The 27,612-nt window shown below is 40.1% G+C and overlaps 1 protein-coding gene across 1 annotated transcript; it reads left to right on the top strand.

Moving 5' to 3' along the window:
* Positions 1 to 237: 237 nt before the first annotated feature.
* On the top strand, positions 238 to 27,612 carry CDS1 (CDP-diacylglycerol synthase 1). Its single transcript, XM_079306961.1, has 13 exons — positions 238 to 480; positions 7,713 to 7,840; positions 10,389 to 10,485; positions 13,377 to 13,474; positions 13,777 to 13,916; positions 15,371 to 15,429; positions 17,737 to 17,819; positions 19,271 to 19,358; positions 20,047 to 20,115; positions 21,008 to 21,160; positions 21,722 to 21,841; positions 23,604 to 23,707; positions 24,851 to 27,612. Exons 1-13 carry the CDS (start codon positions 391 to 393, stop codon positions 24,978 to 24,980), a joined length of 1,359 nt encoding a protein of 452 aa, XP_079163087.1. The 5' UTR covers positions 238 to 390; the 3' UTR covers positions 24,981 to 27,612.

Below are 27,612 nucleotides of genomic sequence, written 5' to 3'. Positions count from 1 at the left end.
CCATCGCCGCACCGCGCGGCCTCGGGCGGACGGGACGCACCGGACCGGGAGACCCGAGAGCCCCGCGGGCCCGGCCGGGCTCTGCCCGCCCCCGGGGGCGGTACCGGCGGCGGGGGCGGAGCGCCGGGCGCACCTGGGCGACACCGCCCGCTCCGCCCCGGCCGCGGCCGCTGCTCCGCTCCCGGGGCTCCGGGTCCGGCCGCGCCCCCGAGCTGCCGCAGCGGAGCGCCGCCTCCGCGGTGGTGGGGACAGCGCCGGGCTCCGAGCGGGAGGAGGAGGAGGAAGCAGAGGCGGCGGGCGGGCTCCGCGGCGCGGCCTCCGCGCCCTCCCCTCCCCGAGCGGATCGCGGCCCCGCTCCCCGCCGGGCGGGCGCTGCGCTCCCGCGGCGCGATGTCGGCGCGGCGGCGGCGGAGGGCGGCTGCAGAGCAGGAGGACGAGGAAGAGGAGGAGGAGGAGGAGGCGGAGGCGGGGAGCGACAAGGTGAGGACGGGCACGGGCGGCTTTTGGGGCAGGGGGGCAGCGCTGCCTGCCCCGCACCAGGGACCCCCCGGGCTGGAGCGCAGCTCCCGGGTGGCGGGAGCAGAGAGGGGGCCAGGTGCCAAGTGAGGGGTTGTGGGCCCACGCGTGTTTCACCCCGCTGCTATTCCTCCGTGGCCAGACCGAAATGGGAGCGGCTCTCTCCGGGCCCGCAGCGAAAGCTCAGCGCCGTAGCTGCGTGTCGTGTCTGAGCTGCTGGCGTGGTGGAACCCCAGCCGGCTGCTGAGCACCACCCTCACACTCCTCACTGCCCCCCGCCCGTGGGATGGCGAGGAGAGTCGGGAAAAAAGGTCAAACCCGCTGGTTTGATAAGAACAGTTTCATAATTGAGCGAAATAATGAAATAGTAATATTAATGGAAAGGGAAATTACTAAAAGGCAATAAAACCCAAGGAAGTGCAAGAGGTGCAGAATACAATTGCTTCACCACCTGGCCAACAACGAGCAGCAATCAGCCTTTCTCAGCCAATCCCCCCCGGAGAGCCTTTGGCCAGGTCACATCAGCTGCTCCGGCCGTGTCCCTCCCGCCTTCCTGTGCAGCTCCTCACCGGCACAGCACGGGAAACAGAAAAGTCCTTGACTTGAGCTGAGCAATGCTCAGCGAAGCCAACACATCGGTGTGTTATCAACATCATTCTCCTGCTAAATCCAAAACACAGCACTGTAGCAGCCACTAGGAAGAGAAATTAACTCTATTCCAGATGAAACTGGCAAAGAGCACTCTTCAGTGTGGTTGGGCCAGTCCAGTAGCACTGAAACTAACTCAGAACAGTGATCCGCTCCATTTAAAGGCTGTGTCAGCATTTCCCCAGCAACTCTTTCTGCTTTATGGCCTGTTAAGTGATAGGCATTCACCTCTGGCCTGGAAAGGACTTACAATATGACATTTCTGCTAAGGCAAGAGGTTTTTGAAATACTAAGTCTATGCATCAGGTTCATTACAGTGGCAAAATAGCCACAGTGCTGTTCTTTTGTTTGCTGTGGAGTTAAGGCTTATCTCTATAAAAGCTAAGCACATCACAGTTGCTAATTGTCTGAATGAAATGAAAGAGAAGGGCTCATTTGGGTAACTGGAATTAAAGTTTAAAAAAAAAGTTTTCTGGTTGCTAAATTGAGGTAGCAATCCTTGTCTTTTTGCTTGAATCAGTAACTGCTTAAACTTGCATGGATGTCAATGTTGCAGAGTGTGTAGTCTGCCTTAGGCATTGTGGCAAGGAACTGGAAAGTGAAACTCAAGACTTTATTCCATGCTATGGCTGCTTTAACTCAAAGCCAATGAACTTGTAAATTTGTAGTGCTGTGCTGCATTGAGAGCTGTGATCACATAAGGTACTGTTTAGACTATAGCTGTGCACAGTATTTCTCTGTAGATGAGAATTAACTTTTAAGCATAATTACTCATCACAGTGTGCTCCAAAAGCTGTTCTTCTGTGGAGTTGCTCTGGTTTGCTTTATTTTGCAGAGTAAGTTTATTTCTGTGGTGTGCAGTGAGCTGCCTTCAAAGAATTCTTGCAATTCAAAGCCTGTGCTACCCAGACCTGAAAAAGGTCCCCCTAATCTTGGTTTACCTGTGTGACTTTCAGAGAGGAAAATGCTGTTCTTACTTGCAGGCCTGGTGTTTCATCCCATTTCAGATGATGAGCAGGAGGCTGGTTACAAGAGATGGGTTTCAGTGTGCATACATTTGTGTTCACTTAAACAACAGATAAGGAAATCTTTTCCACTGCACAAGAGACTTTCTCATGGATTATTTGTGGGACCTTCCCTGTTCCCACAGGAGTTGTTTAACCCATCTGCAATGTGCCCAGCACTGCTGCCCCTGTCATGGCAGTAAGGATTGGTTTTACATATTAAGGTGTTTTTAGTGCCCTTGCTAACTGTAGAGATAAATCAGTATTTTCTACTGAGGTTTCAATCAGTGGGACAGTTTGGGACTCTATTTTGAGTATGAGCACACATGTAATGCCTGCTGTAGGTGATTTGATGAGCAGCATCTGGTCATCAGGATTCACAGGTGTCACACTATACAGCTTCCTAGATGGTTATCACTGCTCTGTCTCTTCCCTGGGCTTCACAAGTGGATACTTTTATTTCCTCTGGCTATTTTGAGATGACCTTTTTGGTCTGTTGATCCTGTATTTGGACACAAAACTGGTTCTTTGGTTGATGACTGTTCAGGATAGCCATGATGCAGTGGGTTTGCACTGCTTTCTAGAATGCTGCTGAGAAACATCACCCTCTTCATCACTTGTAATGAAGGAGGAAACTTGGTTTTTTGGACCATATGTGCTTCATTCTGCTTCTGCTGGGGTTGGCCCAAACCAAGCATTCTAGACATATATAGGCAACATAACTTTTTTTTTTTTTTTTTTTTTTTTTTTTTTCCCAAATAGAGAAGCCCCTCTGTGTTTGTTGCAAAACTCCAGAAACACTAAATACATCTGAAGGGTTTTGTATTCTACTTTGAGCCCTGTTTTCAGTGTGCTATCTGGTACTTCTCATGTCACACTATGTCCATAGATGTATTTCCTACTGAGTTTAAGTGAAACTGGTTTTTTTTTTTTTTTTTCTCATTTGTATGCCTTTTTGTCACTAATTGGAAACAACTGGTAGCTATTTCTATATTGATAAAGTTTCAAAGGAAAGTTAAATCCCTTGGTTTTGTATGAAGGAATACGATGTTTTTGTGAAAGCTTCTTGAAGTTCCCAAGCTCTGCAAGTTTTAGTGTCTTCAGTTGCTCACTAGCATGTTGAGCTGGTGACATTTTGCAAAATTGCTGTGAACATGCCTTTTCCTTGTAGGGCCCTGCAATTTCACAAGTTTGTTGTTTTCTTTGTATTGTCCTGTGGCATGAAGGAGTAATTTTTTTTTTTGTTGTCACTTTCTTACTTCCTGCTGCTTGCCCTGGCTGTTCTTCTCCTAAGAATGTCTGGTCAAAGTGCCTTCATAAATCCTCTGTGAGCCTTGGGAGAAGGAGGAATGACTTGGCATTCAGAAACTTAATATGTATAAATCAATTAAAGATTTACAGGCTGATCTACATGTGTTCATGATTCTTTTAAAATTTCAATTGTTTGCAGTCTTTGCTAAAAAGCAAGAGACAGTGCTTTCAAATCTTCCAAAAACATTAGTGTGTCCTGGAAGAAATCATACAGTTGTTCCTCTTTCTACTGTACAGAGTTGTCAGAGTAGGACAGGGAAGGGGAAATGTGATTATATTGCATTGCTGACTGTTAATTATTTGTAACAACAACCAGCTTGGAATCACTGAATGCTGCTTCTCATGTGGTATTGAAAAAGCTGCTTTTGTTCCATGGGACAGCCTTTCCAGGGAATCAATTGCCAGATAAGTTGCTCAGACCTGTGAAGCTCAGTTTGACACTTGGATATTTGATGTCCAAAACCTCACACACCTGCTGGAAAATAAATGAAATTCCTAACTGAGGTGTAGTCTATTGTGGATCTACCATGGATCACTTAGTTACTTCATTGAGATTACTTCTCATGGAATACTCTGAAAATCAGTTTAATTTTCACAGAGAAGTCTGATCTCTATGCTTTCTGCTACAATAATAATAAGAGCAGACTAATTCCAAGCCTCTGTTTTCTTGGAAATGGTGATGAATTAGTGCTAATGCAGAGAGCAAAGGGTCTGTAGTTTCCAGTCATTGATTTAGTATGTGCAGGTTTCTCACGTGTATTTCTGCATATGTCAGGCTTTAATAGCTTGGAAAAAAAAGGTTTCATTATTCAGGATCTTCTGATACTTTGATATCTTGGCTTCAGAAGAAGGTATCAAGGTACACCTAATTAAATACTTTACAATGTGTTCTAACTGAACTATTGACTTTAGTATGAAACTTGTGAGAGACCTCAGTGAGATCAAAGATGGAGGGGAAAACTTCCTTCAAATAACACTTAGACTTATAAAATGGCAATAACTAAATTTTATCAATTCTTTTGCTCATTAACTTTTTCACATAAATTGCTGGGCAATGGTTGGTTTTTTTTCAGTTGCTCTTTGTGGAGATGCTGCATTCTCAAAGAAGAACATATTTGCTGTCTACTTAGGAATTCCTTATGGTGTCCTGGAAAAATGCTGTGCAAGAGGAGCATTGCAAGTGCCTTTGTAACCAGAATAATTCTGATGTGTGATTTGCTTGGCATGTATTAATTGTAGTGGAGGGTGTGTGGTGCAAAACAGCAATTCAGAAGTGTGTGGCCTTTTAAATGGAGATGTCTATTTTTTTCCTCCATGACACATGGCTGTATTTTGTGAGCTGTTGCAAAATAGTAAGTGAGCAGAAATCCACATGGAAGCTCAATTTATGGCAAGATGTCACATGTTCTGAATTCCTGGTATGGAGGCTCAAGCTCTTGACTGGTTGAGTATCCCCCTTTGCATGGCCAAATGTTTGTGATCTTGTGCAGAAGATTTAGCACAAGGATGAAAATCTTGTCTTTTGAGAACACCAAAGTTAAGCCATCTACCCCTTACAGAGACTTTGGGTGTGATTTGAGCACACCCATCAAGGAGTGGCACACCCTCTGTGTATAAACAGTTCTGTCACCTGCAGTTTGAAAACTCTAGGAAAAAATCCAAACACCTTGGATAAAACACTTGATTTGGAGATGGGGTTGAAGGGTTTCCTAGGCACTTAGGGCAGTACAACCTGTGCTGCTTTCAATTAGCCTTTGAAAACCTCATGAATACCTGCTCACAGTGTGAAACTCACAGCATTTCCCACGGACCTTCACAGGTCCTTGGTGTTACTGTGGACTAAGCTTGGCCACATCTCAAATCTGAAGAGCAGAAGGAAGGGCTGCTTGAGTTTGTGCTCAACTCCAAAACTGCTTCTGCAAGGTCAAGCTGCAGTAGCAAAGCTTTTTTTTTTTTTTTTTTTTTTTTTGAGTGCTTTTATAGTGATTAACTTACTGTTTCCTTCCATAATGATTGTTGTTGTTTGTGGCTATAAACTGGAATGTTTATAATCAATAATGTAAAATAATTTTAAAAATTATTAGCAAGAAAGTCTTGTCCCCCAGTGATGGGGTTCTAAGCACTTAATGATGTAGAAGACAATTAACTGGCTTTTAGTGAGCAATGTCCTCTTTGACTCCTGACTTTACAGATTAAATGCCTTATTCAGGAAATTGTTGTGGCTGAGATAGCAGTTGACTGGAAAATAAAGCATTCATTGTAATTTTTGAGGTATGTTGCCAGGGAAGTTGAAGATAGTTGAGGTGTTGATTTCCCCCTGGTTATTTTAAAAATATAAGGTGAAAAAATGGACCAAGCTCTAAGCAACTTGCAGGTTGCACCAGCCAAGCTCCCATGAGCTACTGAAAACCACATCAGATAAAGACAAACTCCTTCAGGCTGGTTAGATACTCTGAAGAAAGCTGTGCACTTGTGAATTCAGATATTAGAAGCAGCAAATTTAAAATATAGTTGATAATGAGACGCTTATAATTGACAGAGGGACAAAACTAAGTATGATTTAAAAAAAAAATTAAACACAATCGTTTTCCACAACACCAATGTGAAATAAAAAAGTTTGGGGGATATTCTTAGTTGTGAGTGCTTAGAAGAGAGGGCATCTCTGCCATCTGCAAGCAGGGATTAATATTAAAGACGCTAAGTCATGGTCTTAGGGCAGGATTACTGCCCTGTCTGTGCAGTGAGCAGGGGCTGCTGGGCTGTGCAGACAGCTTGCTGCACTCCAGAGCAGGTCACAGGAGCTGCAGCATGGCTTTGGAGAGAGCTGTGATCCCCAATTCATCTACAGTTGATTTCCTAGCCTGTGGTACAGCACTGTGAGAAACATCTCTGAATAGCAGGGTTGTGAGTGTGTTACTTTTTTATGTGCCATAGATTATAACAGAGTAACCACACACCTAAATTCTGTGTCTTGTAGTGGGGGTGAAAGAGAGGATATGCCTCTGCTGGCTTAGAAAAATTGGCAAAAATACTCAGAATAAGGGAAGAAAATCATGTTGTTAAGGAAAAGTAGGAAAGAAAAGCAGAAGTTTCTAATTAATGGAAATAGAGGAGAATGGAAATAAAGGGGAAAGAACTCAGATGAGGAAGCTGGAAAGAGAGGGAGATGGAGAAATAGTGTGTAGCAGTTGAGAAGAAAGTTTTAAAGCACAGTTATTTAACAGTCCCCAGAAGTGTTAAGAGCTGGTGAACTTGAGGCAGCAGGGCAGGCTGGAAGCTGTCTGAGATGGTAAGAAGGTGAGGCGAGTCAGGGAGGTCAGGAGGAAGTTCAGGTCTCAAGAGAGCCAGACACTGAGCTAGAGATTGCTCTCTGCATTGCTGCTGTGCCAGGGCTGAGTGCAGCTTTCCAGCTCCCTGGAACTGTGGTGTGCAACTTTAGAACTAGTGAAGTCACCCTTAGTGTTGGCTTTAACTGAGGGGAACACTGTCCTGACAGTGTGCTCTGAGAGTTGGAGACAATTTGTACATTGTCACCAAAATTTCTGTTTTGAATTCAGCTTAGACACACAGTCTGTCTAGATGATGTCTTCCCTAGCAGTCCCCAGTGAATATTGAAGGAAGAATCATAGTGCTGCAGCCATACACTAAATTATTTTGAGTAATGCTGTGTCTGTGAGACACTTGGTCACTTCACAGTTTGGTTTTGGACTGTTCTTTTCAAGCCCTACCACATATAAAACTGCCAGCAACCTCTTCTCATTGTATAAAGGGACTGTTTTTTCATGCATTATATTTGCTTTTTTTTTTCTTAATGTGACATTAAACCTTTCCCGTATCCCATAGAAGGGTAGTTTGAGATGCAGATGAGGGAGTGTGTTAGAGGCTTGGGGACTTTTGGCTAACTCCAGCACTCTATGTCAGCTGTAGTATTTCTAGAAACATATATCCATGAAAAAGTGATGCCTAGAATGGGGAGTTTCTTGAGTACAGCAGGTAATGTCACAAAATCCAAGTACAGGCCTTCCTATAAACATTTACAGGCATACATTAATCTCCTACATCTACAGTTTCACTAGTACACCACTATTGTCTTTTAGAATATAATGCAAATATTATCAGTTCCTAAAGTAATGTTTGACTCAGAATATTGTTTTCTGACAAAATAGCTCATAATCTTTCATTTTTGAAATGTATTGAGTTTTCTGATAGTTTTGTTTTTCCTTTTTGTGATAGGAGGTGGATTTGGAAGAAAGACTTCATGAGTTGGACCTTAGAAGTGATTCAGATATTCCTGATGTGCCTCCACCAACAGACAGCACTCCAGAAATCCTCAAGAGGGCTTTGTCAGGCTTGTCTGCCAGGTAAAGTGAAACAAAGACCTCTCAAATTTAACAGCTGGTGGCTGAAATTCATATAGATTATATTGCAGCTTTAAGTCTTACAAATTGTGCTGCAGTTTCAAGTTTCATATGGTAGATGTGAAAACTTCAAGGATAAATTGTTGCTGGATGTTATTGATTTATTTATGCTTTGATAGTTACTTCACTGGAATATTTTTTGCATACATTTTTTGTATTTATCCATTGCATGCTTTGCTAAGTAAACACAGTTTAAAGAAGTATATACTGAGTCTAAGCATTGCAATAACATGGGCTAAAGAATTTGAATTACAGAATGATTATTTCTGTAATTTCTGAGGTTGTAATAAACTGATTTCCTGCCCTCAAGATTGAGAGGGGGATTGGTTTATGAATTAAAAGATGTGTAAATTCTCAAGATAAGGTTTGCTACATTTTTGTGACATTTCCACTTCTAAATAATTGGCTGTGGAGTGAAATGCATCATAATTGATACATCCATACTTTTTAAAACAACACTTTTTTTCCCCTGCTTTCTTTTCCAACTTAGATTTCTACCTTCAGCCTTCCAGGAGCTTGATGGCCACCAAATGTAGGGGGGATGTATAATTTTTTATGCAGTCCCTTTAAAACACCTGATCAGCCAAATTCTTTTGGGGCAACCAAGATGCATTATCTTTTTTCCTCTAATGCAATGAAAGAGCATTTAGGTGATGGATACCAAAAACTACCTACTAAAATGAATATGGGTATCATATATGTGTTATGCTCAGTGTAATAAATCAAGCAATATACAGTGTATATTTTAGAATCAACTTACATCCTGCAAAAGTCAAAAGAGGGATCACTATCCAGTGTAATTAAAACCTTCCAAATCCTTGTAAAAAAATTGGTGTCCAGCAGACATTTCCAACAGTACTCTGAATTGAGCCTTTTGCCTTGCTCATTTTCTAGTCTATTTTCTGTTTCTGTTATATCCATGAGCTACAAGCAGATGTAATGTTTCAGGTTTTAAAAAGCCTGTTTCTAAACTGCACCAGCTGTGAGCAGAATGGGATATTCTCCATTGCCATCACGGTGCAAGGACTGTCTGTTTCAGAGGTCTGTTGTTAAATGTGGAAGTCTTAGGCCTCCAAATCAAACTTGTTCCAAAGGACATGGTGATACCTCAAAGCCTGCAACTGTAGGTAAAACCTTTCCTTTTTCATGTGCTTGAAATTCTTTATTGGAGTGTTTGCACAAAGGTGTTCAAAGGTTTCTTTGAGTGAAAAATTAAATTCTTGGAGCTTTATGAGTGCTAGAGTTGAAATTACCTGCCAGTTCAGCAAGCAGCAGTCCCAGCAGAGCCATTGTCATCATGTGCAATATTAGTGGGTTGCACGGTATAAATATGGAAATATGGATAGAAATATCAGAAATAGGGATATTCCTTCTATTTGACCTTTGAAAGAAATAGTATCTATAACTTTCTAGCAAAGAGTTAGGATACAATAAATTTGCCAGATGGCTTCCTAAATTCTGGAGCTTCTTGTCTTACTGATGTTGTCTTTCCTGTACTTGCCAACACCCCCAAGATACCGTGTGGTATCAGAATTATTCATAAAGGAAGCTGAGTTCTTCTGGAGGAGGTTTGCCCACTATGGATATGCCACCAGGGCCAAGCTGCTACCTTGCATGCCACATCACAGAGCAACATAAAACATGTTGTGATAAAGCCTCTCCTGCCTCTGTTCTGATAGTTAAGGCGAATCCAATTAGTGGCTGTGGCTGCTGTTAACCTGTCATTGAGCCACATCCTAGAAAATCAAATTATTGTAGAGAAGTGTACATTGGAACTGGAGTCTGATTCAAAACTAGCACTGAATCAGGTGTCTCCTGATGAGAAGTGAAACACAAGACTGATGCAAAGCAAAACATCAGGAAGAATGTCTTCAGGTTATAGTAGGGGCTTTGTGTTTAGCAGTAACTGGTGATTTGCTGCTTCAGCGGACATTTGGAGGAAATGGCCTCAAATTGTGCCAAAGGACGTTTAGGTTGGGTGTTACAAAAAATTTAATTTAGGAAAAAGGTTTGGAATTAAACCTTTGGAGAGGCTTAATTTAGGAAAAAGGTCAAGCATTGGAACAAGCTGCCTGGGGAACTGGAGCAATCACCATCCCTGGAGGTATTTAAAAGATGTGTAGATGTGGCAGTCAGGGACATGATTTAGTGATGGACTTGGCAGTGCTAGGCTGACAGTTGGACTTGATCTTTAATATTTTTCCATCTTAAACAATTCTATGATTCTGTAGTGACAGAAATTTTTGTACTGTTTTCCTTAGGCAGCCTTTCTTTCATATGCCAGTCTCTGCATGGCTGGGCCCCCAGCAGTGTTCCAGCTGAAGTGATGCTTTTTGAGGGTCCTGATGTATTTTCACAGCAGTTTCCATGTGGGGTTGTACCAATTCATTGCAAGGCACTGTTTCTGATACAGTTAAAATCTAGTTAGGTGAGGAAGTGGAATTTATTTTCATTTGTAACTGCTTGCTTTTTATTTTTATTTTTTTAATAGATGGAAAAATTGGTGGATTCGTGGAATTCTCTCCCTAGCTATGATTTCTGGGTTTTTTCTGATTATCTATCTGGGATCATTTATGCTGATGCTTCTGGTAAGTTTATTTAAATGCGTTCTTCTGTGCAAGAGTTATTTGATCTCTTCATTCATCATGCCTAAACTAAAAGGAAGCTGCATGGACAATTCAGTGCAATTGTCTTTTTTTTTCTGTAAATGTAAATACTCTTGAAAAACAATTGAGGGATTCAAAACTGGACCTTATAGATTAAGGAGTTCTTATATATATATATAATTGCATTTTGGAGAGTTTTTTGGAATTAAAGTAACTTCAATAAATTGAATTACAATTGCCTTACTTAACTACTATCATCCATTTCAGATGTGCACCTTTATTTCCATATTTCTCTATGGGCCTTGCATTTATCTGTAGGTTGGAGTTAATCCCTTCCTGAGGTACAGACGAAGTGCATTTTTAGTTCATGAAGTGAAATACTGATGAGGATAACAATAAAAAAGCTTATAATATTCTTCATACATGCCCTATAGCAGGTCAGCCTTTACTATTTCTTTGCACAATTTTAATTGCTGGTATTTTTATGGAATGATGGTTTAATTATCTTTATCAATCTTGGCAAGGAACAGACAGGAATTTAGCTTTTAATGGGCAGAAATTGGTCCTTCTATGTAACTGCTTCAATTTTTGACTCTAAGTTTGTTCAAGTGTCAAAATTTTTTTTATTTTTTTCTTGGCCTTCTATGAGGCAATTTTAGGATTGTATTCCTAGAAACATTTAGGTGGGAAAATACTTTTAAAATTATTGAACTGTATTTGAACCAGCATTGCCAAGTCCACCACTAGACCATGTCCCCAAGTCCCCCATCTACACATCCTTCAAATATCTGCAGGGATGGTGACTCAACCACTGCCCTGGACAGCATCTTGCAATGCTTGACAAACCTTTTGGTGAAGAAATTTTTATTAAGATCCACTCTAAACCTCCACTCCCATCTGGACTGAGGCCATTTTCTTTCACTTAGGAGAAGAGACCAACCCCTGTCCCTGTCTCCCAGCTCAGGGGACAGGGTAACCAGCTCAACAACTGTTCTTACCATTGAAGAGGCAAAGGATTAAGGACCTCAGCCTTTCCTTCATTCTTTGTTGCTGTTTCCTCCTGCATCCAACAAAGGATCCTTAGCCCTACTTTTGCTTCTGATGTATTCATAGAGGTGTTTTTATTGTCTTTTATGGCAGTAGCTGGAGTAAGTTCTCATTGGGCTTTGGTCCTTCTGCTTTTCTTCCTGCCTAACCTCACAACATCCTTATAGTCATTCTGAGTCACCTGTCCCTTCTTCCAAAGGTCATAAATTCTAGTGTCTTGGGAGATTGGAATGCTGTTTCACCAGCATTATGGTCTGCATTACAGTTTCTACACCTGAATTAGTCTGGTTAATATTGCCTCTTTTCAGATGAGTGATATAACAAACTACTAATTCATTGTCTCATTCATAGAGGATTTTCTTTTTTGTGTCCATAGGAACAACAAAAAAAGCCCTTTTAAACTGCAGGTTGCTGCAAAAATATTTTTTTTTCCCCCTGCAATCCTTTCTTTAGTGGTCTGTTACATTTGAGAATTATAATTATGAGAAAAAGGAACTAATTAATTTGCAGGGTGATTTTGTGTATTCATGGTATACTGTGAGATTGCCATCATGGGCAAGCTGTTAAGACATGAACCAGAAAGTAATTAAAGTTAGTATAGAGTTGTAATAGAGTTCTTTTGTGCCATAAAGCAAAAAGTCTGTCTTCTAATATAATGAGCTGGTAATTAACTTCATATTTGAGACTGTGTAAAAAGGGGAAGTGGAGGAAAAAACTCAGTCTTGTTCATGAATTATTTAATGTGACTGTAATAAAATAACTTGTATTAAAATAACAGTTGTCATGTTAAAACTGAATCTCAGTGCTGAAAATGCCCAGAGCTTGTAGGAAGAGTTATACAGACAGGTTTGGAGGGCAAGACCTGAAACTGCTCTAAAGAGCTGGGATGTGTGTTCTGCCTGGCTGGCCACTTGGGTAACAGGCTTGGACCCTGGTGTCCTTTTCCACTGTCAGGTGCAATCCTACAGTGTTGCTCTTCCCTATAGCATTCAAGTTTTATTAGGTTGGCCAAGCAGAAGAAAGAGCACAAGATAGGGGAGCTAACAGTGAGAGTTACCTCACTGAGGGGGAGTAAGGCTTTTCATTCACACCTTGAGCAAGATGAGCTGCACTGATGAGCACTAAAGCCTTTCTGGCTGCCTGGAGCTTCTCACTCCTCCCCCTGGACTGAGTTTGGCAATCCCATATGTCTGGGTAGGGTGATCTGCTGGGAGACTGAGGGCTGGGCAGAAGTGGCAGAGCCCTTTGCAGCCCAAAGGCAGGACAGGACAAAGTGCTCAACTCAGGGGAGCAGTGAGGTCAGCAAAACAAACAAGGCTGGGAGGGTGTGACATCCAGACCTGGGTTAGATGAGCTTTGCCTCTAATCAGAAGTGCTAGTTGCCCTTAATGAGATGCTTGCAAGTGAAAGACCTGGGTGTCCATGCTGTGTTGCACAGCTAGTTTTCTCCACTGGGCCCAGAAAATATTTCTAGAATCAAATGTAAAGATAAAACTTAGACAAAGTAAATAGGAGAGCTTTCTTTACAGGAAACACTTCTGAACTGCTCCTGTCAAACTGTTTTAATGTCTTCCCTTGTTTCATGAATATATTCTTGAAGCTAGCCCAGTGTGGGGTTTTTTTCTTCATGTACAGTGCTTTGGAGATTTTAGTTTCTTAAGTTTTAAATGGAGCTTAGTTTTTCCTTGGATTTGCTTTGAAGCTATTTTCTGAATGGAATTTGACTTCAGAATAATGTCTTCACTTAATGGAGGCTGCAGTGCTCCTTACTGCCTGTAAGAAACAACTGCAGCATATTTACAAAGATTTTATTTCTCTTATTTTAGGTCTTGAGCATCCAGGTGAAGTGCTATCATGAAATCATTACTATTGGTTACAGAGTCTACCACTCCTATGATTTACCATGGTTTAGATCCCTCAGCTGGTGAGTAGCAAGCCAGAACATCAATAAGAAATCAATGTGAAACTTAAATCATCATTTCCTTTCCTGTTGTGGTGAAATGACAGCTTTGTGAGTCATGTGCAGATGTAAAACTTGACTTCTATGTCTAACAAAATTTTGTAGTTGTGTTCCCTTTGTGAACCTGGACAAATCAGTTGAGCTTTTATTTCTTAGCTTTTTAACTCGTTATAAACAAATCCTTGTTTGTTTGTTTGGTCTGTTTTTAAGAATTGCATTTTAGATATTGTCTTATTAAAATAACTGTTAGCTGTTGCACATTGCAGGTACTTTTTGCTGTGTGTGAACTACTTCTTTTATGGAGAGACAGTAGCTGATTACTTTGCTACGTTCGTGCAAAGAAGAGAGCAGCTGCAGTTCCTCATCCGTTACCACAGATTTATATCTTTTGCACTCTATTTAGCAGGTAATCACAAAAATGAAAGAACTTTTTGCTGTGTTTAATTTAAAAATATATGTAATTTTTTCTCATATTTATGCACTCCCAGTTTCTTTTCCTCTTAATGATTGAGGAAATTAGGTGTTTGCAGTTAAATTTTTCCCCTGGAAAGATGAGCACAAATTTTGCATTCACTGTGAAGAGGAAAGCAGCCTAAACAAGGAGATGATCTTGAGACAGTTGAGATAAGAGGTTGGCAAGCATTAATTTTGATTGCTGAAGACCTGGTGCTGTTTTGGCAGGCTATAGAGATGACTTGTGTGTAACTGCTGTGCTGGGTTGATTCTTTATTGTGCAAGTGTTCCCCTAGGTCTCCAGTAATAGGATTTACTAATATATTTTTAAACTGATTAGTCAAAATGCCCGAGTCTTAATTTTGTCTGCAAGATACTCAGATACTTGCCTCATGGAAAAATTTCCTCCCTGTCCAAAGAGAAACTTTTTACAAGCCTTTTTTCTAGGGAGAAGAGATACAAGTTGGCACTCTTGTGGGATACTGCTTGGTGAATATGTAAATATGCTTTTTCAGGTTAGCACAAAATTAAATCAGCTGAAGATTCAGATTAGCTTAAGGACACAAGGGCCTGCTATGCTACAAATATTTCTAAAGTGTAGTGGGAAATCTGATCTTTGTGATAATCCGTCAGTTTTTGTATTTTTCTTATTTTTCTTGAACCAAATAAAAATCCTGCTCAGTGCTTAGATCACAAACTTGAAACCAGCATTGCAGAACTTGACCTTTTTCACCTGGCTTTGGCTTGGGGAAACTAACTTAAATAATGCCTTGTGAGCTGGTGAGAGGAGGACATGAGACAAGCCAAGCAGCAGGAGGAGGCAGAGCATAGCAGAGCCCCTTGGCATTGGGATTATGGGGTCACTTTGGGGCTATCCCCAGGGTTCAGGGTCTTTGAGGGCCCCTGACCCCCTGTTTGTGCAGGAAGTTGCCATAGGAGAGAAGAGGTGCTCAGTTAGCCACCCAGAAAATTCTTTTTGGTCAGTTGAATTCTCTAAATCTGTGCTTCACACTTGTATCACATGCAGCCATTTGCTTGTCTGGGGGAAAGGGGCAAGCTGGTCTTTTCCTTTCATTAATTTCTGCTAGTTATCAAAACCAGTTTGCTGACTTTAACTTTTGAGTGGTTTTCAGAAGTGATGATTTTTCTTTGCTAAAATTTGATGTCCACAATGGGACATTGTATGTGCCTAGATGGATGTTCTTTACTGGTGTTAGCTAAAGCTGTGTTCACTAAATCAAAATCTTGTATGAGAATAACTGTATATGTACTTTTAACTGAATATAAGCCAACACTTCTAGCAGCAGAGGGATTTTAACTGCTTCAAAGGAAGAGAATTACTGGTATATCACAGTTCAGTGTCATTACATATAAAATGGTACAAACTGCACTTGCTTTGTTTTGCAGGATTCTGCATGTTTGTTTTGAGTTTAGTGAAGAAACATTATCGTCTGCAGTTTTACATGGTGTGTATTACCCACTTTGCTGTGGTCATTCACCTTATGGATGTCACTAGAAACAGTCATGCTCATATGCTCATAAGATAGCCTGGAAGAGGGGTGTGGAAGATGTGCTTAAATTGAGAGTGACGTGAAATCAAGTCATGCTGGACTGTATCTGTTCACCTTCCAGATTATGATGAGGATGGTTGTTATTATATCTGGAATGTGGCCTCTCAGCCAGTACAAGCTGTCCTTGGTGAGGCCTTGTGCATGTCCAACATGATATGTTTCCCTTGGTGATAGCCTGATATGAAAGAGGTGGCTGGAGAAGGGGGATGCATCTCCCTGCCAGGTCTGAAGCCAAACAGTTCAGCATTGTGTGGAAAGTGGTTCTTGTGACTCAAGTGTTGCTTTCTAGAGGCCCCACTGAAGTGCCATGAAGGGATCTTGATCTTAAGCCCCCTGTGGAGTATTTATTCTGTGGCACTTCACAGCTGTTCTGGTCTTCTGCTCTGCAGTGTCTCAATAGATCCTCGATGTGTTAAAAGAAACCAGCATTCTCACCCCTCATATTTGTCCACCTAATAATCAGCACAGTAGCTAAGCAACAGCATGAACCTTTTCTTTATGTGTATCTTATATGCTGAAAACTAATTCTGTAACATTGCAGGTTAAAACCAAAGCACCCCACTAGCAACAGCCCACCTCTCACTTCTATATAGGAATGATTGGAAGTCACAGGGAAACAGCAGTGCAGTACAGCTCCTGTCTTGAAAGAACTTGAGCAATCAGGGCATTGCACAACTTCAAGATTTCCTAAAACTCTGGGAATGTGGTTAACCCTCCTGTTTCTGCACTGCTTTAGGTAGCACTTTACTATTGAGGATCCCCAATTCTAGACTAGGACTTAACTGAGCCTTATAATGACATGCAGAAAAAGAATTTACTCAAAGTAACATACCCTGTTTGTAGGAGAGCTTAGCTGACTGTGAGATGCAGCTTTTCTAGGAGATGTAGCCTTTATCTCCTAATCTGCAAAAAAAACCAAAAACCACCTCATCTTCAGATTGGCACAACTAAATAAATTAATTTGCCACGATTTTTTTTTCCTTTTTCCCCTTCTGGAAAGAAGGTGGAAATGTGTAGTGTCAGTCACATGACTTGGTGCCTGCCCAGAAAACATTGAAATGTGACTAGTCAGGAATTGCAACAAAACAGAGAGAAGCCAAATATCTACTGTGTGGCAACACAGTGTTTAGGAAGAAGAAAAGGGGAGTCTAAAGGAAGAGTCCAAAGCCAAGCTGGATGGGGCCCTGAGCAACATGGTCTAACCCTAATGGAAAGTGTCCCTGCCTGGGGTGAGGGGGTTGGAACTATGGGATCTTTAAGGTCCTTTCCAACCAAACTGTTCCATTATTTTAGTACAGTAGGCATTTGGGTTTAGGTAGTGTTCCAATGTCATTATACAAATACTAAAAACTGAGCTGCAGAGCTGGTTTAATTAACCAGTAGGTAATCTTTTCAGAAATATTTTGTCATTTCTTGTACCCTCCCCCCACCCCCCTTTAAGGGTTCTCGAGTTGTCTTATCTGGAAGTAGAGTCTGACTGCCATAGGTAAACACAAGTGATAAGGGAATTAAAGAAGTAGGACATTTTGAGTATAAATGTCTCAGAAGTTTACAGAATGCTTAAGTTTGGTGTATCATGAGAAACTTACCAGTTCTTGATTTAAAAGTGCTTGGAAAATAAAATCTATTGCAGAATCTTTACTGGTAATCTGGAAACCACTTTATTGTACACTGACTCTACAGATTAAACACCGAGTATGTACAGTAGTACTGAACTAAATGATTGTTTAAATGACCATGCCCTTAAAAACAAACACTTTCTTTTTTGCTAATCCTGAGAATTTTCATGTTTCATAAGAATATTCTGAGAGAGATCCACATCTGTGTAACATGACTCTTTCATGAGTAGTTCATTGCCATTTTATTGTTACAGTTCTAACATGTCTGTTATATGTATATACAGAATATCACATTGCTTAAACTTCTTTGCTGCTTTCATGCTGGAGGTGTATGTCATATCAAATCAGGTGTTAAACCACATGTTAAAAAATTCTGGGTGGAGGTAAGTGATGAAAAGACCTGCTGAAGTTTCAGCACTTGCTTCAGAAAGCCAGCTCACTTGTGATATACTGTATGCACACATCTCTTGCATTATCACTAGAACTGGTCTTGCCAGGGAGCTCCTCAGTAGCTCCTGCAGCTGCTGTGCCAGGATTGATGGAGGTGTTTTCACTAACTGTTGTGTTGTTGCATTGTTAACAGTTCGCATGGACTCATGTCACTTTGCTGATCACTGTAACTCAATCTCATCTTGTCATCCAAAATCTCTTTGAAGGCATGATCTGGTAAGGGGACAGTAACAAACTCATTTGTACCTCTATTGCATTGAAAGGTTGGTGCTTTTGCATAGATCTGGTTAGAGAATAATTGTGGGAACAGTTGAAGCAGTACAAATTGTAGGAGCGTTAGTGTCTAGTTGGAAGGGGAATCAAAGGAATTGGGAGTGATGAGGTAAAGCATACAAGAGAAGCAGCAGAAACCTCTTTATCTAGATTGACAGACACAAGTCTGATAGTTTTGAACAACCACTTCATTTACTTGCAGGGAATAGGATTGATTGCATGCTAGATCAAATAGTTTCCACAGCATGTTGCTGAATGGATGAATATCCAACGATTCTTTTGCAATTGCTTGGGAGCTTTGGGTTGCTCAGAGCTATTGAAGTTGGACCATTTAATTTGAAATCCCCAATCTGGCCACGTTCCCTGCAGCCTGTCCTGTTCAAATAAATTCAGAGTACTTAAAATATTTTAAGAGTTTTAATCTTGGTTATGGTTGGGCAATCTTTGTGCTGCATTTCCAGCAATACATTAAATTTTGGCACTGCAGTTAAACGTGATTACGTAAAGCCACTCCTCAGAAAGCAGGTGTGTTTTCTACCCCTCACTTCTTCAGGGACAGGGTCAATTTCAAGTTGAGAAAGAAGGAAAGAAGCACGTGGAAGATAATTTGTGTTCCTCCAAGGGCATAATGCTGTATGTTCTCCCCTTCCTGATATATGTATATCTGGGGGGAGATTATTGCAGACAAGGCATGCTTGCAGTTAGAAAGAAGGGCCAAAGCCTTTGACAAAGTTTCTACATGCAAATTCTTCTAGTAGTGATTATGTTCATGTGTCAAAACCTGAACCTACTATTTCTTATTGCCAATCTTGCTAGACAATTTGGCAGATGATCTTTTAGTTTATTAATACATCCCAGCTTTAAAAAGAAAAAAAAAGAGCTTGATAGGCTTGAATAACAACTTCAGATGCAGTCTGCATGCAAAGAACACTTAAAAAGTTGCTCCAAACTGACAAGAGGGGAAAAAAAAATATAAGGAAAACTATTTTCTTAAAAATTTAGCTCTCATGTAAACTTTTTGAGTAATTTCCTTGTTTAGATGTTACCAAAAAGCATTCACATGTTTGTATCTGTTGATTTCTTCTTACCTGTGGTACCAGTCTTTAATCCTGATAGGAAAAAGCCAGCCTGTTCATGTTTTAAGCTCATGCACCAAAATAACTCTTTAACTTGAACTAACATGAATCTGTTATGATCTAGTTTGGCTGAAGACTAAACCAATATAGCAAAGTGTGGTGCTCACAGGGGAATGAGGCAAACACATTATGAAACATAGTTCCTTCTAAATACTGCAGAAAAAGTTCCCAGAAAGAAATTCTGCTCTTTCAGTTTTTGTCCTGTGTTTAGGTTCAGGCACAGTTTTCCTCTGTGAAATTTTTAATGTCTTTCTCTAGGTTTCTGGTTCCAATTTCAAGTGTTATCTGCAATGACATTACTGCTTATATTTTTGGATTCTTCTTTGGCAGAACTCCATTAATTAAGGTAGGTGCTTAGGCACTTCCTCACTAACAAGCCTTCACAATTTATAGCAATTCTGTTACTTGTTCAAAAGCATGTTAATGGAAAAAAAATACTTTACACAGTCCTGCATGAGTCACATCTTTGCTAAAAAAGCCCAAACTGGCTATCCTGTTCCTAAAAATTTGTACATGGGAGACTGGGATTAATGTCATGTTGGCATTACAGGATGATGCAGTTTGAGCCTATTGCATCATTGTTTATAATTGCATTCTTTTTGGACTTCAGATGCAGGTTTGGCTGCATGCTTACTGCACAGAAACTGTAATTTGAAACAAGCCACAAGGTCATGTATACCTGCTCCTCTAGTTGACTGAGAAGGGTTTAAGCATTAATCTTCCCATTCTGGTAGAATATGCAAGACCCCACGAAAGTCATGAATTATTTTCATTATGTTGCCTCTTCAACTTTTGGGGATTTAATTGGTTCTGGTACTAAAATGCTCTTAAATTGAAAATGTGACAGAATTTGGTGGCAGCTTGGCATACTGATTTATCACATTCAGTGGCTGCAGCTGCTGACATCCGGTATTTCACACAAACCTTTGAAAAACAAAGTAGGTGCTTAATTTTCATAAGAAAGATCAAGAAATAGAGTAAAAAAGGGTGCAGTGATGTAACTGATGGACTAACACTATCTCTTTTGTGCCTAGCTGTCTCCCAAGAAGACCTGGGAAGGGTTCATTGGAGGCTTCTTTTCCACTGTTATATTTGGATTTATTGTAAGTAACCACAGGACATTCATAGAACCAAAGAATGGGTGTGTTTGGAAGGGACCTTTAAGATCATCTCATTACAATCCCCTTGCCATGGACAGGAAGGACAGGAACACCTTCCACTATCCTAGATTGCTCAGAGCCCATCTAACCTGATCTTGAACACTTCTAGTCATGGGGATTTCCTTGAATAGATTCAGTCTTTGTATTTTTACTTGAAATAACCAAATTGATCACTAATTTTATCTCAAGAGTTAGGGTGGTTTTTTTTGCCTAGAGAATTCTGCCAATTCATAACTTGCTGGAAAGGGTAGGTAAGGTTTTAACCTCTCCTGAATAGGTTATATTGACCATTTTTTGCCATTTCTATTACAGTATATGGAATAGTTTTATCTATTAATTGCATCTCTATTTTGAAACTGAAGTTTATCAATAGCAGTATTTATGCTTTGTGAAGTAGTCCTGTGTTACATGCTTTATAATGATATTTCTTCTGGAAAGCAATTTATTCAAATGATATACACAGATGATAATGCCAACATGTGTAACTGTTGTGATAAGTAATTTGTCACCAAGGTCAGCAGAACTCATAATAGCCAGACTTAGTAGACAAGTGAACTGCAAAAAAATGATGAGTGGATGTTTTTGGATTTTATAATGTGGAAGATACAGTAGATGCAAATCTGAGAGAGAGAGAAAAAGGAAAACAATTTTGGAAATCATCACTAAGCTCATTGAGCATCTGCCTTGAGGCATTCTCTAGTTTAAGCAGGCTGATTTTTCTCCATTCTATGTCTCTTATTAGATTTATATTACCCTGAGCTTGTGGTGATAAAACCATTCATTCAAGCATGATTTCCGAGTGTAATTCTAATTCAGGAGTTGTTTTGCTTTTCAGTTTTCCTATTTTTTGGCTCAACATCAATACTTTGTCTGCCCTGTGGAATACAACAGTGAAACCAACAGATTTGTGACAGAGTGTGAACCCTCAGAGCTCTTCCAAATGAAGAAGTACTCTGTGCCACCATTACTTCAGGCTGTGCTGGGATGGGTAAGGAAAAAAACCCAGGCTTTGGTTAAAATTGAAATCATGCTTCTTAGCTTAAATGGGTCTTCAAGCAATTCTAGAAGGGTACCTGAATGCTGGTAAAGCCCAAGGTTAAGAACTGAATCAATACCATGAGCCTCTCCATTGCTCATGGGGGATGTGGTCACTCAGAATCACTGCTGGAGTCACCCGAGGGATCCTGCCTGTGTTCTCTTTGTGCTGCACAGGGGTGCCACCTAAGCATTCTGCAGACTTACTTTTGAAGAGCAACCTTGGAATTTTTTTTGTGGGGAGTGGACAAAGGCTTTGTTATGGCCTGAATTAGTGGCAATCCTGTAGAACTTCATTCTCTTTTCAGCTAGTGTGCAACTGCTGCTTGGATTGGGGGTTTTACTCTCTTCACCACACAGCATCCTGTGTGATAGTGCCATTACTTCCATGCTGAGTGAAGAAGTACTACAGCAATACTTACATGTAGTGTATTCTCTGACCCTTTAAATATGTAAGCTAAAAATGCCTACAACCATACATATTGAAACACAGTATTAATTATTTTTCTTGTAGGAAACAGTGAATATGTACCCATTTCAAATGCACAGCTTTGCACTGTCAACATTTGCCTCATTAATTGGGCCATTTGGAGGATTCTTTGCCAGTGGTTTTAAAAGAGCTTTCAAAATCAAGGTATGTAATGAATCCTGTAAGCCTCTAAGTTTTGGTTTAGTTTTCTCTTTGGATAAGATTAATTGGTGGGTTAGGAGTTAGGGGTTTTTTAAATCCTTCACTGTAGTTGTGTTTCTACTAAGTTGCAACGATGTTTTGACTGGTTTTTAGTATCAGAAGCAGGACTTTGTTCTATCAGATGTGTGTGTGTGATTCTTCAAACTTTGCATAGTCAGCATGTGACTTCAATGCTGGAAATCTAAACACAATTTGGTTACATAGCTTGGTCAATAATTACTCTTCCAAATCATGTTTCAGAAGTGGTTTAGACAAGCAAGATGTGAGATATTATACTTGATATGAAAGGCAATCTGTGATGCCTCAGAAGTGCTGTCAGTGGTTTACCCTTCAGATTTTGGCTGTCTGGTTTTTACCAGTGGTGTTGGTGTACAGACAGATGCTGGTGTGTCAGGCTCACTGGCTGCCTTTGCCAATACAGTGCTGCCTGTAACAGGAGTGTGTATTGGCAAACTTTGTGACCTGCTACCCTCTGTTTATTGCAAGGTGTGTGCTGTTGCTTGTGGCAATGCTGTCCTTGGCTGGTATTAAATGGCAGCAGGAGTTTGGCAAGAGGGCAGCCCCAAATTTCTCCCGACCTTCTTTATGTCTTGGTAGGACTGCTGGAATTCTTACCCTGTTGCTTGTTGTCTTTCACAATGTTGTTCTGTATGTCCACCAAGCTGGCATGTGCTTTGCACAGAGGTGTGTAAACCTCTCTGTTTGTGCTGGACTCCTGTACATGTGCTTGTACTAACCCCTCTTTGTCATGCTGGTCCCAGCAGCTTGCCCAGCACTTTGCTGGCCACAGCACTCTTGTACCACATAGCAAAAGACTGGGAGAAGAAGGAATCTGGGATGAAAAAAATGCTGCTGAAAAGCAGCACTTATTCTTAAAAGTAGAATATGAAAAAAGTAGATTCCTTTAAAAACTTCTGGGCCCCAAAGTGATGACTTAAGGACTGTTGGGAAGTCAGGGATATTGTGGAATTGCTGCTGAAGGCAGTGCACTCCATGCCTGCCCCTGCACTAGGCAGGACTAGTTTAACCTGCTGGCAGTCACCCCATGCAACTAAGGTCAGGTTTTTCACTCAGCAAGGACACGAGTGATTGTGGCTGACACAAAGGATGTCTGAAGGCATTTTGATTGATAAAGCTGTTCTATAAACAAGACTGATAAGACAAAGGTAGTGTATCAAGCTTTCCTTGCATCAGAAATAAATTTTTTAAGTAGTGATCATTTTTTACAGTGTGTTTTTTGATTCTATTAGATACATTTATATTGCTTGCACTTGCTATGGTTTTTAACTATGCTAGAGGATAAAGCAGAAAAGGTACTAAAGAGGAGAATTAGATTGTGCTGATGCAAGGAACAGCAGCCAGTAGCTGAAGAGGTTTGCTTCAAAAATGAACTGTGTATAGGCACACAAGTGTTCTCAGTACTGGCACACCTGCACCTGACCTACTGCTGTCCTCTTGTGTGATACTGCAGACAAATTCCTGCTTCTCTTCCTTTTCTTCTCACCCCTTGGCTCGCCTTTGCAGTTAAAAATTCCTTTAGCAGAGGAGCCTCTTGCTAACTTTTGGCTCCATGCAGTGAAACCATGGCTGACTTGCAGCCTAATATGCTGCTGCCAAGTGATGACATCATTTGTGTGTTTCATGGGAACCACTGACCATCTTCTTTTTTTTCTTCTTTCCCCTTCTTGTCCTTTCCACTCAAAAGGATTTTGCAGACACAATCCCTGGGCATGGTGGGATAATGGATCGATTTGATTGTCAGTACCTGATGGCCACTTTTGTCCATGTCTATATCACCAGTTTCATAAGGTAAGGACTTTTTACAGTGTTAGCTACTGAAGCATGCATAGGAGCTGTGCCATAATGAATGCATAGGGGAGTTATGTTAGCATAGCAGAGATTGCAGGTTGCTAAATAGGATTTATCCAATCACTTCAAATACAGGATTAATAAGAAAACAGTGTCCCTGCCTAGGATTTGTGTCAGGTTTAAGCTATGCATTAGTGTTCTGTGACTGCTGTTGAAGATAACCTGTGTACCTGAAATACCAGAAAGTTTTGTGTAGCAGCCTATTAGAAGTTTTACTAGAATTTACTGATTACAGAAAGGTGTAGGATGGGGTTTCAGGCAGGAGGGTTGTGCAGAACCTGTATTCCCTGTGTGGTTCCTAAAGAGCCTGTAGGTTGTGAGGCTGCAGTTCTTCCCATGAGTCTCAATATTTCTCAGTTGCTTGGCTTGGGATTTTCTGTTTTAAGATGAAAACACTATAGTTAAAGAAGAAAACTTTCTAAAATATTGCTCATCTTCCCTGAACCACACCAGCTTTCAAGAAGAAATCTTAGGAATACAATTCTCTTACAACAGGCTTTTTAGTTTCTGAGGCAGAGGTGGCTCAAGGGGCCAAATCAAGACATGCCCTTAGTTTTGTAAATGCATATGGCTAAATAATTATTAGATACGTAATCAGCAACAGATTCTTTGCCTTATATTTGGTTTATCTTAGATTGTAAGTGGCTAGTTAAAAATAGCCTGGTATTTAAAAAAGCTTGGTTTAATTTGCAGTTTTCTTTATCAACTTGGCCAATTTCCCATTTAGTTCAGTAACACATAGCTTATCTGGCAGGAAACAGATACTAAATAAAGATCTGCTAATAAAAAACATTTATTACAGTGATAAAGGATGAATCAAAGAATCTTATTTGTCATAAGCCTTCTTAATATCCCCATTTGACAACTAATAGAAATGCTTATTAGTCTCTGTTTATATTGAGCTAAGAGTATGCTTTGCTAGTCATGCTACCCCATGCATCCTGAGGAGACAGACTGGGAGAAATCCTTTAACTTGGTGCCCTCAAGAAATGGAAGGCATTGTTTGGGCAGCAAGAAGAAATATAAATGACTCTTTGGAGCTGTGGTCACACACAAAAGAATTTTATTTTTTTTCATTGACAGGGGTCCAAATCCCAGCAAATTACTGAAACAGCTGTTGATACTTCAACCTGAACAGCAGTTAAGTGTGTATAAAACTCTGAAATCTCATCTCGTTGAAAAAGGGATCTTGCAGCCATCCCTAAGAGGGTAGTTTGTCAAAACAGAGGACTAGAAGAAAACTCCATCTACAAGAAACCTGTGGAAAAATGTTGCAAAAGTGCACATAAATAATGGCTAAAGGAAGAGTAGTTTGTAGTCTGAAAAAGGTGAATGTTTCCTGAAATGAATGTGAATGCTATGACTTCCTACTAGGACACTAAAGATCTCTTACTCCTAAAATAATTCAAATGCTTACAAAGTGATGGTACACATGTTGTGTATTTTAGCTCCTGAGGTGGATGACAGCAGTCTTTGTTCAGCACCCAGCCTGACACCTTTTGTATTTAAGGAAAAAAAAAAAAAAAAGAAATTAATTCCAAGTTTTTAACTAATTATTTAAAGCAGTATGTCTTAGCAATACATTTTTGGTCTCCAATTGGTTACAGAAGTGTAAACACATCAGGGAGGCAGAAACTTCTGTATAAGCTGATGGTGAAATTACTGTTGGCCAGAAAACACTTGTTAGCCTTGTCAAAGAAATACTTCTAGCCTGCTGTATCAGACTAACTGTATTTATTTAGTTGTTATGAAGATTAATTAAAAACAGAGCTAGGTTGAAACAGCTTTCTTATGAAACCATTTCATGCTTTCAAGAGAAAAGTACATTTATGGAAATACAGCTGGGCATTGAAATACAGCTGGGCAGTTTGGGCTGTAGATCTGCTTTTTTTTGTTGTTGTCAGCATTGCACATCATAAACAAGTGTGTACCTCCAGGAGTAGAGATTACCTGAGAAAATTCTTCAGCCCAATAAACTGATCAGGGAGAATCTGATGCTTAAGTCCCTAGTTTCCATGGCCAGGTCAGTGTCTGAAGGCAGTAATTCAAGCCTTATTCCTTGTGCCTCTTAACTGCTGTGTAGAATTGGGGTATTTCCTTCTTTTTAAAAGCACTTTGAGGTCCTGAGTAAAAAGTGAAGTTTAAGCAGTGTGTATCAGTGTATTACTCAGTGAAGGCAGGAACTTTTATCTCATGAATGTGCACAGTGCAAGACAGGATGTGTGGTTCTTCTGCTGTGTGTTATTATTTATTAAGAAGATCCTCAAGCAAGCTTACCCCACAGAGGGGTTTGAATGGAGAATTTTTATAGAAAGCAGCTATTCTGTAGGCTTAGTGGGACATGTGAGGAGAATTAATGCTCTATTATTCTGGATCCTAGTTTTACAAATTTTTTCATCATGTAACATGTCTTGATGCAAATAAAAATATGAACTTTTATGAAATGACAAAAGTTACTGCTGTACAAACAGAAAGCACAAATGCCAATTTTGTTTTCATATACTGTAAATTGATACAATTTCATTTTTCCAACTAACTGTAAATAAGTTTCTCCACATACCGATGCCACATCTATGTGTGTGTATATAAATTATTAAAATATGTGTGTATATATATATACTAAAGATTAAAATTTAAATGGTTGGTGCTACTTGAGGATACAACCATGGAGAAAATCACTTGGGTGGGTGATAAGATGTATCTGTAAAGTTCAAACTGCTTTTTGTGGAGCTGAGACCACCGTGCACTCTGTTTTTGCACTTCTGCTTGTACAGCTTGTGTATGGGAAGGCACCCCCTTGTACAGTCAACAAAATCCAAGTCTAAAGTAATTCCTGTTGATGTCAAGTATTGACAGAGTTAGATTATGTCAGTCTTGTTGAAGGAACACTCCAAGAGGTGAAAAACATCACCTGCTGCTTGTCCATCAGTGACTTTGTGATTTGGTTTATTAGTTGGAGGGGACTGGAGTTCAGTCCTCATTCTAGATAGAGCATAACTTGAAGTTAAAAGGTAGCACAGCTACCTTTCAGAAGGTGATTTTAAAAGAAGGGAAGAGAAAATGAGAGGGAAACCGAAGTAGAATATCTTCAAAACTAGCTTTTAGATGAGGCTTTGGTTATGTATGGGACTCTGGTAGATGTTATGGTAAAACACAACCATACTGGAACTAATATATGTTTATCCTGGGTATTCAAAAAAAATCTAAATATTTAAAAATTATATAGAGAATATATATGTAAAAGGGTATTTGTTTATTCAGAAACTTGAAATTTTTAGTGTAATTTTATAGCATGTAAAATAAGGAAATTTAAAATATATTTTAGTATTTAATACAACAGAGGATTTGAAATTAATTGCTATCTATACATAGCCCTACGATAGAAAAGTCAACACTGCAATTCTGCTTTTCAATGTTAAAATGAAGATGGAATCACCTGTGAACTCACTCATCAACTTTCTAGGTAGAGTAATAACTTCCTTCTGGTTTAGGCTCAGTGTAAATATGGCTGAGCAGGATGTGTCACTGTGAAGTGACATCTGTGCTTGGTTACAATAAAGAGAATTTACCACACTGACTACTTCTGTTAGTTCAAGCATTGCAGCTTGATCAACAGGGAAGTTTAACTTTATACACCAGTGAATCTTTTCACTTGCACTTTTGTCCCAAGTGGCTATAATTACCTGCTGAGCAAAAAAAGAAAAATGTATATTCTGTAAATATTGTAAATGGTATGAGCATTTAATGTCTGTTTTAGTTTGACTGTTTCAATCTTTCATTGAAGCAGGTGTTATAAAAAAATAAAATAAAATTGGGACAGAAGTCCTCCTGTCTTTTATTCCCTA

Source organism: Erithacus rubecula (assembly GCF_903797595.1).
Source record: "Erithacus rubecula genome assembly, chromosome: 5".
NCBI classification, from domain to species: domain Eukaryota; kingdom Metazoa; phylum Chordata; class Aves; order Passeriformes; family Muscicapidae; genus Erithacus; species Erithacus rubecula.
The sequence above is the reverse complement of the archived record's forward strand: the minus strand, read 5'-3'. Positions and strand labels throughout refer to the sequence as shown.